The 14,385-nt window shown below is 60.6% G+C and overlaps 1 protein-coding gene across 5 annotated transcripts in view; it reads left to right on the forward strand.

The window, feature by feature from the left end:
* ARHGAP23 (Rho GTPase activating protein 23) overlaps window positions 1-14,385 on the forward strand; it is a 125,019-nt gene that overhangs the window by 84,708 nt on the left and 25,926 nt on the right. For all 5 annotated transcript variants that reach the window (XM_073326142.1, XM_073326141.1, XM_073326138.1 and 2 more), the window contains exons 6-9: window positions 470-524; window positions 7,020-8,637; window positions 12,094-12,249; window positions 13,622-13,733. In XM_073326142.1, coding sequence (XP_073182243.1) covers window positions 470-524; window positions 7,020-8,637; window positions 12,094-12,249; window positions 13,622-13,733 — 1,941 coding nt within the window. The remainder of the gene's footprint in view (window positions 1-469; window positions 525-7,019; window positions 8,638-12,093; window positions 12,250-13,621; window positions 13,734-14,385) is intronic.

Consider the following 14,385-nt stretch of genomic DNA (forward strand, 5'->3'; position numbering starts at 1 on the left):
ACCTCTGCCCTGCGAACCTCCAGCCTGGTTCTCGTGCACTAGCCCAGGGCCGCGATGCTGCAGATCTGCAGCCTTTAAACAATAAATAAATAAAGCCCACCATCCTTGTTCCTTTGGCGTTAACACCTACTAATCAGATAACCCCCGCTGGCCGCAGCCAGCCAGGCACTGGGTCAGTGGAGATTACACCCTGGACTTCCACCACCAGAAGCACACGCCTCAGTCACTTGAGCTTAGGGGGTAATTCCCAGAGCTGCCTGTCAGTTGCAGGCCTTGCCTCCTTCCCAGCCACTCACATAGCATCAGGTGGGGAGTGCTGTCCTGTGCCCCTGCAACCCACCTCGGCTGCTGAGTCCTGGCATACAGTTACTGCCCCGGTCTCTGCGTGACTCGGAGCCTGGAGACGCGGGGAGCTGGCTGCACGCAGCATCCAGACCCTGACGCTCTCTGCCTTTCCCTCTCTCTGCAGTGACGATGCCTTGGAGCTCTCCATCATGCCCAAAGACGAAGACGTCCTCCAGCTGGTGAGCCTTTTGCTGCTGAACTCTCCCTGGGTTCGGGCCGGTGATGAGCAGGGAGTGCCTTGCTTGGCCCTGTTTTGCCACGCCCTGCGCAGAGCCCTTCCCCTTTACTGGTGGGTGGGGGCTGACCCAGAGCCCCTAGCTCAGCAGTGACAGCCGGGGCATTCTTCGGGCAGTGAGGCTGGGCACTGCTGCTCTCCAGGGTTTCAGAGCAGATGACAGTCCTGGGGGAGATGGCTTGGGGAGGTGGGCCACATGGGCAACTTCTCAGGAGACCTTAAACCTGCAGCCGAGTCACCCTCATCGTTACCCTGCAGATGGGCAGCCCACAGAGAGAACAGCGCCCAGCATTCAGTACTCCTTTGTGTGGCCTTGTTGCATGCTGGGACTTGTAGTCTCCACAGGGATGCTCCCGATTACAAAAAGCAAAGGGACATGTGCTGTGCAGCCGTGGTTTTTTGGGCTGCACAGACTTAGCCCGGCTTAAGCCTTAGCTAGCCGGCATTCTGCAAGGCTGCCAGGCACGCGTCATGCCCAAGAGGGTGCATGTGGCCTCCGAGGGGCTGACGGGACAGTGGGAGGCTGACGTGGGCTGGCCAGATCAGTGTGACAAGGCTGATTGCGGGGTTGTGGTGGGGGGTTATCTGGGCAAAGCCGACGTCCCCTGCTCCAGCAGATTAGCCACGGCCATCTGGGCGGCAAGTGGTGTGAACCATGGCACTTAAAATCCCTCACGCCTGAGCCCCTCCCTCGATTGGGGGTGAGGCTGGTGGAATTTGTCGGGGCGGCCTTTAGGGTTCCCTTTAATAGCAGCCCGACGGGATCTCATTTTCTTGGGGCCCCATGCATCAGCAGTTTGGGTGGTGTGTTCTGAATTCAAGGCCGGTTGCTGGGGTTGGGGGTTTGCCAGCTCTGAATGCTCCTGACCTGTTCACCCTGGACCCTGTTTGAAATCCATTCCTGTCTCCTGCCCCGGGCTGACTGGCCACCTCCTCTTGCTGCAGGAGCGGGGAGTGATGGAATGAGGTGGGGGGCAGCGTGCGAGGAGGGAGATGGAATGAAGCCCACCCTGGTTGTAAGTGACAGATCATTGGGTGTTGGGCCGGGGTCGGTCGCCATGACGTGGTTGTTGGGGGGTGGGATGGTGGTAGGACCAGCCCGGATCACCCTGCAGAGAAGAGGCACAAGTCTAGCAGTGCGGGGAATGAGCTGGGGGGGCGGCTTGTCTAGGGATGTGGTGGCTTCGCCTTCGCTCCGACACCCTCCGTGAAGATGGGGGACGGTTCTGGGAGACACGTTCTAGAGCCTCCCGCGAGTGGTCGGGCTGGGTGTAGGAATCTCTGGGCAGGGTTCCGTGGCCCGTGGGATGCGGCAGGTCAGACTAGACGCTCCGTCGCCCAGGTGGGTGGGGTGATCTGTGTTAAAGGAGCGGAGCTAGCCTTGGCAGAGCCGGGGGGCTACTCCGTCACCCAGGGAATGGAGGAGGGGGACACAGTCATCTGAGCCCCCTGACCCCACGGCCTGGCGTGCGGAGCCTGTTGCTGCCAGGGCATGAAGCAGCCCCAGGCCACCAAGGTGTGATTGACGCAGGACCCTCCCACTCTTCCCCACTCTGGGATGCTGGCTAGAGTTTTTCTCCTTGGGCAAAAAAGATCCTCAGTTCTGTCCACATCCCTTGGAAGCTTGGGTGTCAGCAATACGCTGGGGGGGAGAGAGGCGTGTGGGGGGCAGAGGTCTTGTGATCCACCCGCCCTGAGGCCATACAAGTGAGGGGGAAACCCCAAACGCACCCAGGGCCCCAGAGAGTCACAGGATACTCTAGAGCCCCAGGCTGGGTATTCCCAGTGCGTCTGCAGTAATGGGACGGATCATCCCTTAGGTAATGGCAGAGAAGTCCCTGGGTTCCAAACCCTCCTGCTGCAGGGCCTTCACAGCCGCTAGCCGCTGGGGTCAGGAAGGAATGACTCCCCTGGGCAGATTCAGGGTTAGTGCCTAATTGCCTGGTTTTTGCTGTCATGTATATCACAGTAGTGCCAACAGAGATCAGAGCTCCGTTGTGTTGGGTGCTGTACAGACACACATTATGAGACAGTCACTGCCCCGAAGAGCTTACAGTCAAAATAGACAAAGGGTGGGAGGGGAAACTGAGGCACTAAGCAGGGGCCTGGCATGTCCATGGTCACCCGGCTGGTCAATGGCAGAGTGGGAAATTGGAGCCCTTTTGCACCTTCCTCTGATACGTCTGGGGCTGACCTCTGTCGGGCTCAGGGTCCCAGCCTAGCTGGGCCATGGCTGCGATCAGGCGGGGCGCGTCCTCCGGAGTTACACCAGGGATGAATTTGGCCCAGTACTTCTCAGCCAAAGCACTGGCCTGTGGCTGTGTTTGGAGTGAACGGGTTTTGAACAAGGGTAGTGCAGTTATGTGTGTCTGTCTGCCTGCGTCTGTCTTCCTGTCTGTGCGTGTGATTCAGAGGAGACCCAGGACGTGCGAAAGGAGCCGGATGCCAAGGGCCAGCTTTGCTTCCCGGCTTGGATTCCAAAGGAACCTTTGTGTGGGTTTCCCCGTCCCGGTGCCTGGGCTGGGGGCGTGGGCATTCCTGCGGTGTGCGGCTCCGGCAGCCAATGGCAGGCCTCAACCAGGAGCTCCCTGCAGCTCGGGGGGGGTCTCTCCTCCCTCCCGCCTCAGGACGTCCCAGTCGCAAAATCCCCAAACAACTTAAAAGGAAAAATTGAGAAGGAAAGGTTAGTCTGGGCCAGGGCTGTGCCCGGGGAGCAGCGAGGGAGCGGCCAGCCGGGGGAGAAGGCTGCTGCCGGATCGAGGGAGGTAATGAGCTCTGTTTGGGATCCCTGTCGTCGGTGTGTATTATATGATTGTTAGGTCGTCTATCGCATTCGGATTGAACGTGTTTATTACGGTAGTGTGTGAGCCCACCGAGAACAGGGCCCCATTGTGCCAGGCGCTGTACGAGCCTAGGATACGAGACGGCGACTGTCGAGAGAAATGCCGGCGGGGGCTCCCGTGACAACTCCCTTTATTCCAGCACAGAGGAAACCTCCCAGAGCTGAGCCAGCTAGTCATTAAAGGCGAGCGTTTAACCCTCTGGCTGTAGCTTGAACAGGTTAAAAAAGGGATGGGGGCGGGGAAGGTCCTTCAGTAGGTGGCACAGTCTGGGAAGGAAGCCCAGGGCTCCGGCCGCCCCTTTAAGCGAGCGTGTCGGAGCTCCGCACCGCTCCGCTCCACTCCGCTCCTTTTTTGGATCAGAAAGAGCTGGTTTGTCATTGCCCAGAAATGCAGCTTTCCTGAGAGCAGGATTCCAGGGCGGCGGGGAGCTGGGAGCAGCCAGGGGCCCTGCTCCCTCCATTGGCCTCCCAAGGACTGAATGATGAGGCAGGAAGGACCCTGGGGTTCGGGCCCCAGCACAAGTCCAGAGAGAGGAAGCTTTGGGAAGGGGGCTGTTTCCCTCCCCTCTCTCTGGTTCCTGGGGTGTCAGAATCGGAGCAGCTTTAGGAAGCAGGTTGCTGCAGATTCCAGGGGTTGGGTCGTTTGGGGACAATGCAGTGGGGTGGCTGGAGCTGCTTCCCTTTGGACAGCAAGCTTGCGGCGTGGTAACTTCACTGGAAACACTTGCCTTCCCTGGCCATGATCGTGACGCTCTCCCCTGGCTGATTTCCAGCGCTGACTGCACTTGGCCTCCTGCGGTTTCCATTGCAGCATCACTTTTGCTCCAGAATTATTCTTGTGGCTTTGCTGTGCGGTGTTGACAGGCTGCTGCCTTCCACCCCAGAGGCAGCTGCATTCCAGGTGAAGCCCGGCCTTGCCTGCAATTCGCTTGTAATCGGTTCCTGCAGCTTGTGGGGTGCTGCTGGGCGTCTGGAGGAGAGATGCTGCAGTGCGTCTCTTATCATCACTTAGTCGTTAACCCTTTCACTCTGGGAACCAACCTCAGGCCCAGGGGGTGGAACATTAAATCATGCCTCAAAAATGCCCCATCTGCTGCAGGGGGTTAAAACCAGCTTCCCTGGGATAGATGTTGCATGAACGAATCCTGGCTGGGAGCCGGGGGCCAGGCTAGACAGCGGCCCCCCAAACCCTGCCTCAGCCCTTGCTCCCCTGCGCATCCAGCTGTGCACACCTAGTTATCCAGGACTCTCTGCTTAGCAGGGGACTTCTTAGATTTTGGACTCGCCCACCCGCTTTACTTGCTATACAAGGCACCTCTTCTTGTTCAGCAGCAAGGGTCCCGGGTTCTCCAGCCCGAAGCTTCCCAGCGTGGGATCCAGCAGGTTGTTGTGTGTGTGTTGTCTACATAGGCAATGCCCCGCGTTTCCCTTGTATCCCCGATCCTGCCCTCCGGTCTCACCTGGCAGCCTGCTGGGAAGCATCACGGTGTGGTGTCCAGCGGGGCGTCCTCTGCGTGTGTCCTGCTCACGTTCTTACCCTGCGCCCATCACCATGGTACGTGGGTGCCTGCCAGGAGCACAGTAAGCGCCAAGGTTGGCATCTGTCACACATGGGTCTTTTCCTTCTTCCTCGCCCTGCAGGGTGGATTTATCTGGGGCAGGGGAGTTCTGGCTGCTGGGCTCTGTGGTGTTTATATTAGCCAAGGGAGGTCCAACAATTACGCCCGGCATTTGGCGTGGAGAGTGTTCTTAGACCTCACGGGCATTCACTGCGCAGCCCGGGGCCGGCCCTTGAGAAAATGCCCTCTCCTGTCCTGCACTGCTGTGCTTTCCCCTTGTGCCATGGCTCCGAGGTTCCTCGTTCCAGAATTCTTATCCTGCCTCCCTCGGGGCCAGCCCTTCTCCCTTCCTCACGCTCCCCATCTGTGACATGGGGAGGACAGTCCTGGCCCTGGTGAGACTGGGTGAATGGCGTGAGGATGGGCTGTGCTGCCATGTGCGAACACAGGGACGCCTCTCCAAGCAGCCGCTCCAAGGCTTGACAAAACTTGGAAGCTAAGAGAGGGCATGGGGGTTGTACTCAGGATATGCCCTTGACGATATTTTGGGATGGTCTATTGGGGTTGCCTAGTCAGAGCAACGTCTGGGGTAGGTTACAATACTGCTTAGTGCCGTTATCTAGTGCCTTATGCTGGAGTGTCTCTGGGCTTTTTCCAAAGGTGGGCAGGTGAGGAATTTATCCCCATTTTGCAGGTGAGGAAACTGAGGTCTGAAGAAGGGAAGTGACTTGCCCAAATGTGTGCAATGCGTCAGTTGCAGGGCTGGGCTGAGAAGCCCCATGTCCGAATGCCCAGGCCCTTGCTTAACCACTGGGTAGCGCTTCCTCTGCTCACACGAAGGCTGTAGGAGGCTGTTCTGTTAAGAGGTTCAGGGTTTAGGCTCAGCCTGCAGCTGGGCAGGTTAGTTCAGAAATGCCTATGAAAGATGAGAGAAGGAAAATCCTGGCTCTCCGTCCAGCTCAGTGCGTCAGGGAGTATTTTAAGGAGATGGAACCAGAGACCACGTGAAGCCAGCATAGCCGTGAGCATAGCATGGGAGAGCAATGCGGCTGGCAGCAACCGGAGCATGTTAGTCACTTTCCACCCCAGCAGAAAGCGCGTCTGGAAATGTGTTTGATGTCTGCACAGCAGGGGAGGATTTCGGGTGGCCCTTTCCCAGGCTGATCGAGGCTCTGGGCTGAGACAGTCACTAATGATTTCAGGGGCAGCAGTCCTGAGAGGCCCAACTTTAGAGACCTGGGTTTTCACTATGCGCTGAGCACTGGCCCCTGAAAATCATCTCCCTTTCCGGTGTCTCACAACGACCCCTCAAAATCACTTGGCCGCAGCCCCAGTGGACTTAGGCTGGAGGTGGGCATCTCTCTCCCCCCCGCGGTGCAGGGATGGCACGCCCGGCTCCCTTCCCGCAGCACTGAGCGCTGCTCCAGCAGGAGCGCCTGATTCTGCTCGCATTGCGCGTGGTCAGCCCTGCCCTAGAAGGGGGATGAGATCTGCCCTGCCGGAGGGATGTGCCCAGTGGGTGGCGCCACGGTCATCTCGCGGTTTGGTGTATAGTCCACACCACTGGTGGCCTCACCTCGCCCGTCTGTGTGAGTCTTTAGACCCGAAGGGCCCAGCGGTGCCCATCCCGGTTGGGTTCATAAGCTCAAGTGCCTCACGGTCGCAGGCGGCTGGTGCTAGCCTTGGTCTCTGCCCCTTTTGTAGCCTGGGATCATATGAGTCAAGCATGGGAGGCCTCTTAGCACTCAGCCGCCCATGTCACTTACACGGCCTGGGTGTATCAGTGGTGTCCTTGTTTTGAATGGCAGCGCCATGGGGCTCAGGATTTGTCCTGTCCCGGTTCAGGTGTGCCACTGTCCCGGTGTTACCCCCATCCCATCCCATCCCATTGGGTTTATTGGTTGGCTCCTGGGAACCTGGGCCGTGTTGATGGGGTGACGGGCCTGGGACGGGCATTGGGAGGATGCCTGGTGGTACCAATGTCTCCTGGGCCAGGACGCCGCCCGCCCTGACTCCTCTCCTCTCTCTCCTTTTCCAGGCCTATTCTCAGGATGCCTACTTGAAGGGCAATGAACCCTACTCCGGGGGAGCCCAGAGCATCCCGGAGCCACCTCCCATCTGTTACCCTCGGAAGACCTACCTGTTCCAGTCCAGGGCTCCCAGCCGGGAGGCGATGGTAGCTGAGCCTTTGCAGGGACAGCAGGTGGACGGCAGACCCTACCGGCCTGCTTCTTCAGGCCCATCTTCCCCCTTGAACAGCGCGGCGCTCGGCAGCCCCATGCCCACCACCTGGAACGAGGCCAGAAGCGACACTGCTCGGGAGTTCGGCAGCACCCATTCCAGCCCGGCCCACCACACGGAGGAGATCCAGTATGGAATGACCCAGCCGAGGCCCGGGATGCCCGTCGCAAGGCCGGTCCCAGCCCCCAGCTCCTTCTCGCGCGCCTCTAACACCAGCTTCCCAGGTCCCCTTGCTTCTTCCTTGCCAGAGAGGTACGGCGTCCCGACTGCTTCCTCCATGGCCAACCAGGCCTGCTACGGGGTCCCCAGGCATCTCCCAGACCATCGGACTCACTGTGGCTTCAAGGACAGCCGAGATGCCAGCACGGGGCCTGACGGCCCGGGCCGTCCCTCCTGGGAGTATCTGGGTGGCCCCAAGGCCATCAGACGGCTGGAGTGCCAGCAGGCACTCTCCAACTGGCTGTCCAGCCAAGTACCGCGCCGGAGCGCCTCGGAAGAGCGGAGGTACGTGATGCCGCCCCGGTACCGCAGCGTCTCTCAGGACCGCCTGGGAGACACCCCGGCTTCCAGAGGCTGGCCCCACAGTGCCTCACAAGACACCTTGCTTCAGCCCAGCCACGACAGCTGGGGCTACCGGGCCCGGTCCGACAATTCCCTGGGGAGGTACGGGCGCTCCATGGAGACTCTGGAGCAGAGCGCCCTGGTCTCGCCCCGCCTGGACAAGTGCACATGGCTGCCAGAGAAGTTCTATAGGCCGGGCCCCGGGCAAGTTGCCCAAGCTCAGCCTAGCCAGCCAAGTTCGTACGCCCCCTCTTGCTCCTCTCGAGACCCTCCCCCCGCCCACGTGCAGAAACACCCTTCCCAGCCCAACCTGCGGAGCGCCGACGACTCGGGGTACATCGGGTATAGGAGCTACAGCCCCTCCTTCCAGCGCAGGACTGGCCTACTCCACGCGCTCTCCTTCAGGGACCCTATCTTTGGTGGCCTTCCAGTGTTCAATATATCTCAAAGGCAAGGAACCCAACCAGCACCTTACCCGGACAGGTCCCCGTCACTGCCAACTGCCGCCCCCCCTGGCCCGGACCACCTGCCGGGCAGCGGGCCCGAGATCCCCAAGGACCAAAGAACCCCCAGCCAAGACAGCAGCGCCAGGTCTCTCCAGCCGGCTCTGCCTCAGCCCGAGGCGGAGGAGAGGAAAGAGGAGGTGGTCCTCCGGCAGAAGCCTCCCACGGGCCGCAAGGCGCCGGCCCCTGCCAGGCAGATGAACTTCATCTTCCCCGACCACATGAAGGAGACGGACATTTGCGACCCGCCACCGAGCTGCAAAGGGGACAAGTTGGTGGCGGAGCGGCCCGCTCGGCGGGTGGCACCATTGGCGGTGCCAGAGGATTCCCTGGCATCCATTCCATTTATAGGTGAGGGGGGAGCGCTTGGGAACCTCAGGCACTGGGGGGGGGGGTTCCTTCAACCAGAGCCCAAGGTGGTGGGGGTCTCACAGCTGTGTATCCAGCTCAGGAGCCAGGGAGCATCTCGCCTCCGAAAGCCCAGCACCAGGGATCCCCTCGGGGCAGGAAGCAGCCTCAGCTGCAGGGTAATGGATGCTGAGGAGCAGGCATCAACTTGGTGGTAATGACATGTCCCCGCTGGGTCCGAGCTGCAGAGGGTACAGGCCTGTTAAAGCCCCACCGACAGCGTCCTGGCTCTTTAGCTCAAGCTGTAGACTTCCTGCCTTTCGCTCCGAAGGTCCCTGGTTTGATCCCCGGTGCATCAGCCAAGATGGCAGCTTGGTGCACAGGCAGATCCGACCATAGGCTGGGCAGGTGCAGACGGGCACAGTGAAGCCAGGTGCTTGGGTCCCTTCAGCGCCTGCTTGGATGAGTGTGTCTGGTTTGGAGAAGCACATGCAGGGGAGAAACAGGCAGCTACGGGCCTCTTGTTGCCAAACCCACCATGGATGTGCTAGGTGGTCCCAGAGATCGGGAGAGCAAAGGGCCAGAGACATCGGGGTGGAAAGAGAAGGGGGTGAGGAACAGTGGCAGGGGTATGGGTGGGCCATCGCACTGCTGCCCTGGTCTCGTGGTAGTCGACTGTGGTCAGACAGTCAGGTCAGGCCCAAAGCAGTGCTTGTCCTTGCAAGCAGCAAAGCACAGGGGAGCGTGGGGAGGAAGCATCCAGCTTGGGGTAGGGAGAAAGGGTCCCCAGTGCGTCCGGTGGAGGAAGGGTCAGGGACACCCAGGAAGGAGCCTACTGGTCAAGGGGCCTGGCTGCTGTTGTCCCTGCTGGGGCATATCTCAGCAGAACTGTGTGCTGCGGGGAGCCCGGGACCGTCCCCTAACCTGCCTTAAAGCTGGGTGCCGGCCTTGGACATCCCATCGATGCGGCCTCTGATTGTCCCGTTGCCCCTTCCATGCGCTGCTAGACTCGGCATTCCTGCGAGCACCCCTATCCCCAGAGCCCTGCAGCTGGAGCTGCTTGCAGGGGCTTGGCAGAGTCGGGCCTTATTTGCTGCTCACGAAAGGTGCCTGCCTGGCGACCCCCGAGGCTGAGTTCCATCAGCTGGCTGCCAGAGAGGCTGGGGGACGGGCACTGCCCCGAACGTGACGCTCCCCAACACGGGGAGTCCTGCCTCTCTGGGTGACGCAGACCTGGGCTGAGCCCCCACAACTCACTTTGCTGTCTGGTGGTGCTAGATTCAGACTAGCTAACAAGCGGCCAAGGGCGTCGTCTCCCGTTTCTGCTCTCCTGTGCCATCCAATCCCTCTGCGCTGCACTGGGAGGGGGCTGGCCACAGGATTTCCCGCCCCCCACCCCGAATTCCTTCTTGCCTGGACAGGACAGGGATGTGGTTAGCAGGTTGCTGCAGCTGTCCCCGCCTGCCCAGCGCTGGCCTCCGTCTCACCAGGCCAGGCCCAGCTTCCCAGGAATACGTCTCTCCAGCCCTGGCTTGGCAGAAAGCCTTGGCAAGGCCTGCCGGTGTCCCAAGCACTCAGTGCCCGGGAACTCACCCAGCCAGCAGGCACCAGGAGAAGGGAGAGGCCCAGAGACTAGCTCCGTGGCCTGACTTTGGGGCCACCAGCCCTGGGGGACGGGGGCTGCTGGGCTCCCAGGGGAGGTACCATCTCCCATGGCTTGAGCTGCCTGGTCCTTTGCTGCCCCTTGGGAGGTCACAGTAAGTGGGCTCTGGCTTGCCTGGTGACCACTGAAAACTGCCACGCTTGTAGTGGGGGGGGGTCTCCTGCCGGGGCCTCCATTGGCAGAGCCAAGAGGTGGGTGTGACGGCAACGCCCCAGCCGAGAGTGGGTGCTGCACACACGTGGGGAGAGACGGTCCCGGCCCCAAGGAACTCACAAGACAGCAAAGGGCGGGGAAGCAAACAGAAGCACAGAGGAGGGAATAGACCTGGCCAGGGTCACCCAGCAGACCCCGACTCCCAGTCCGGGGCCCTGCTGCTGATCGTGCCGTTTCCCCAGACGCTGGTCCAGCTGCAGCCAGACCAGACACGGCTGCTCGGGGGTTTTCAGGGGTGAGCAGGACGGGGGGAGATAGAGACTCTGGGGAACCTGCAGACCCTGCCGCCTTTGTGTGTCTCCTGAGCAGGGCAGGCGTCTCCATGCCAGCCCAGCAGCTGGTCTGTCCTGAACACAGGCCTTGGGGAAAGGGGTTGATTCTCTTCTGCCTGCCCTGCAGCCACTTCGTCCCCAGGCTTCCCTGTGGGGCCTGAGATGAAACCTGCCTGGGGTTCCATCCAGTGAGACCTGGGCCCCCAGTTGATGGGCAGCTCTGGCCCTGTCAGCTCTCTCCCCTCCCCTGCGCTTCCCTGTCCCCATCGATGATGCCTTCGGGGGACGTCATAGCCTTTCTCCCTGGCACGTGTCGTCTCCTCATACCCGGGAGAGCCCAGGGCACAATGGAAGCCTTACTCAGCTGCCCGCGACATGCCCAGCCTGGCACTGTGGGACCGTTGTTCTCCACGCATTCCTCACAAGCCTGGCTATTGTTTGTGTGCCCAGCCTGGCCCGCCTTTGTTCCCCTGGCCACCTTGCCCGGGGGAAGCAGCGGCACGGGGCTGCCCCGGCACACACAGCCAGCCTTGTTGGCAGCAGAGCAAGTGCGTCGAGGCAGGGCCCTCAGCCCCTCCCACTAGTTCCCAGCCCCCTGTCCCGCTCCAGCCAAGAGCAGCTGTGTGTCCCTAGAACATGGCCTCAAGCCCTGCCGGCACCTCCGTGACGGGCTATCGGTGCACCCCCGGCATGGACGCTGGCGCCTGGGCTCCAGGCCCCAGCCCCAGCCAGCGCACCCCTGGCCTGCAGCTCTTAGGGCAGCGGGGCTCCTCGGAGATGGAGGGCAGGGCTGGATTCTCCGGCACCGGCGGCGATGGGGGAATGACCGGTTTGCTTGGGGAGGCAGCCCTAGGTTTGGAGGGGTAGGGGCAACTCACTGACTTGAACCGCTGGGCTGTTCCTTCCTGGGGGGGGTAGAGGGGATTGAGGATGGGGCAGCAGTTGGAAAAGGCCTCTTGCGTGCCTGCTGCCGAGCCTGCACCGGGCACTGGCACTGCGCCCCCCCCCCTCCCGGGAAAGGGTCCTGGCAGAGGGTCTGGAAGCCAGGGGTTCCCTGGCACTTTGGTCCTGGGCTTCTCACTGCAGGGGGTGCTGGTGGAGCACAGACTGCGGAGATCTCGGGCCCCACGCTCCCAGCCTCGCAGCAGGAGGCACTCTGGGGACTGGTGCCGTAGGGCTGGGGGAGGGTCTCCCAGTGGGAGGCGCTGGGCGGGAGACCCCAGCCTTTCCCGCATGAGTCTCTGGCTGGCTAGCTGCTCTGTTCTGTCCGCCCACGGTTCCATTGGTTCACGGTGCGCCCCATTCTTCTAGACGAGCCGACGAGCCCCAGTATCGACCTGAAGGCAAAGCACATCCCCGCCTCCTCCGTCGTCTCCAGTGCCATGAACTCAGCCCCCTCGATCACCGGCAGCCCCTCCTCACCCGCCTTCACCTTCGCCATCAGCCGCCATTACTCCCAGGACTGCAGTAAGTACCCACCCCTCCCGCTGGGGCAGGGGCACCCTCGGGGGCAGCAGCTGATCAGGGCCTGAGAAACGCAGGAGTCCATGCTGCTGGGCTCCTGCCCGGGTACCAGGGTGTAGAGCGGCCTGTGTCTTGAGCACCCAGGAGCCAGAGTGCAGAACAAGAGAGAAGTAGGGAACGGCCCCGACTTCCGGGGGGGACGTCATGAGGAGTCGGCGGAGGAAACCCGGGAAGGGAAATGCAGGGTGAACATGGGGGGGAACCCTCAGGGTCCTGCTGGGCCGTGGTCCTGCCTCTCCAGGGAAGGTGATGGGATCCCTGTCGCTTATATCCTGGGAAATGAGGTGTATGCAAAGCATCTGACAGCCTGCTGTAGGGGATGATCCTGGCCCCGCCAAGGGGAGCAGGGCCAGACGAGCCAGGTAGGAAAGGGCCTTGGCCTGATGGGAGGAAATGAGCTACGTAAATAAAGGAGCTGGGAGTATGTGAGTGCCAGCCATGAGGGGAATTCTCAGGGCTCCGGTAAATCGCTCCCTGGAGGAGCCTGCTGCATGTCTGCAGATCACGTGTCCCCTACCATGCCACCGCCCCCGGGGTCCTGCCCCTGCATCCCGACTGCACCACCTCCCGACAGGAAACTGGACCCGGGGGGCTTCCCTAAACAATGATCAGCCAGCTTCAGTGGCCCTCAGCGGCAAACAGCGCTGCTCCATTGGTTTACCTGGAGTGACTCCGGGTTGATGCCCGTGTGGGTGAGAGGAAGCTCAGGCCCTAAGTGCGTTCATGGACCGTCTGTAAACAGCTGCAGGAGAGCCAGGTTGTACCAGCTCTGGTTCAGCACTCTGTGGCCAGCTCTTCCCCAGGCACCAGCAAGAAGATACAAGAATAAAAATGGCTCTGCTGTGAGAGCTGAGGATCTCTCCCTCGCCCAGCGTTGTTAGCCCTGGTGCGCTCTCCACATCCCGGCTCAGCTCCTTACTAACCATCAGCCTTAACCACAAAGCAGGACAGGTGCCCTGCTGGGGTATTCTGATCTGGGGTCCTGCTGCATGCTGGCACACGGCATACGTTGTCTCCCTGTATTCCTGCCTTGCTTGCACGTATTACAGACGGAGAAGCTGATGCACAGAGAGGTTAAAGGACTTGCTTGAAGTCATGCAGCAAAACCCCTGAGCCCTGACTGCCAATCCCCGAACTCTAACCATTAGGCACGTTTCCTCCCAGAGATGGGAATAGAACCCAGGAATCCTGATCCCCAGTCCTTAGTACTGTGACAAGCTAATCCGTTCCCGAGGCTGGTAAAACACCGACTGCCTTGTGAACTGGCTCTTCCCGTGTGTACTGATTGCCCTTTTCTCTCTCCTTTCCCTTTCAGGCAGCATCAAAGCCAGTCGCCGATCCTCCTACCTCCTGGCCATAACAACAGAGCGCTCCAAGTCATGTGACGATGGTCTGAACACATTTCGTGACGAGGGGAAGATCCTAAGGTAGGGGTGACCCCTTCCCCACCCCGTTGCGTGCCAGCCAAACAATGGCTTCTTCCCTTTTCAGGGGTAGCCCCATCCTAGCCTCATAGCTGCATATGTCAGGGTGTGATCTCCAGCTGCTGTGCATTAGAGGACAAGAGAATTCAGGGCCTCCTGAAAGTGCAACTATTGGCCAATCTTGGATTTGATGGGCCGGGAGTGTGATCCATTAGGGCAGGGGGTGGGACACAGAGCTGGTCTGATCCAAGGAAGGCATGAGGCTAGATACTGTGTTTGTGAGCGATCAGTTCTCCACGTGTTACCCCATACCCCGGAATCCTTTGTGCTGTTTCACAACTACTAACTTTCCAAAGTTTACTGTTGTTCTCTGCCTGGCCTAAGGCTTGTCCCTGGGGGGCTGGTGGGTTATAGCTGTGGCCGTGGTCAGTTCACACCCTAGCTGATTTCACAGTAGCATCCCCATGCAGACAAGCCCTAAGCCAGCCTTTGCATTCATGGCCTGAGAGATGTGACAGGGCACTACTGAAAATCAGGCCCTAAGTGACTCTGCCAAGGCCCCGCAGTGAGTAAGTAGCAGAGCTGGGATTAGAACTTGGGACCACGTACCCGTGTTCCTTTCGCTCGGCCACAATGCCCGTCCTGCAGCAGCTCA

The sequence above is a fragment of the Lepidochelys kempii genome, chromosome 27 (genome assembly GCF_965140265.1).
Source record: "Lepidochelys kempii isolate rLepKem1 chromosome 27, rLepKem1.hap2, whole genome shotgun sequence".
Lineage (NCBI taxonomy): Eukaryota > Metazoa > Chordata > Testudines > Cheloniidae > Lepidochelys > Lepidochelys kempii.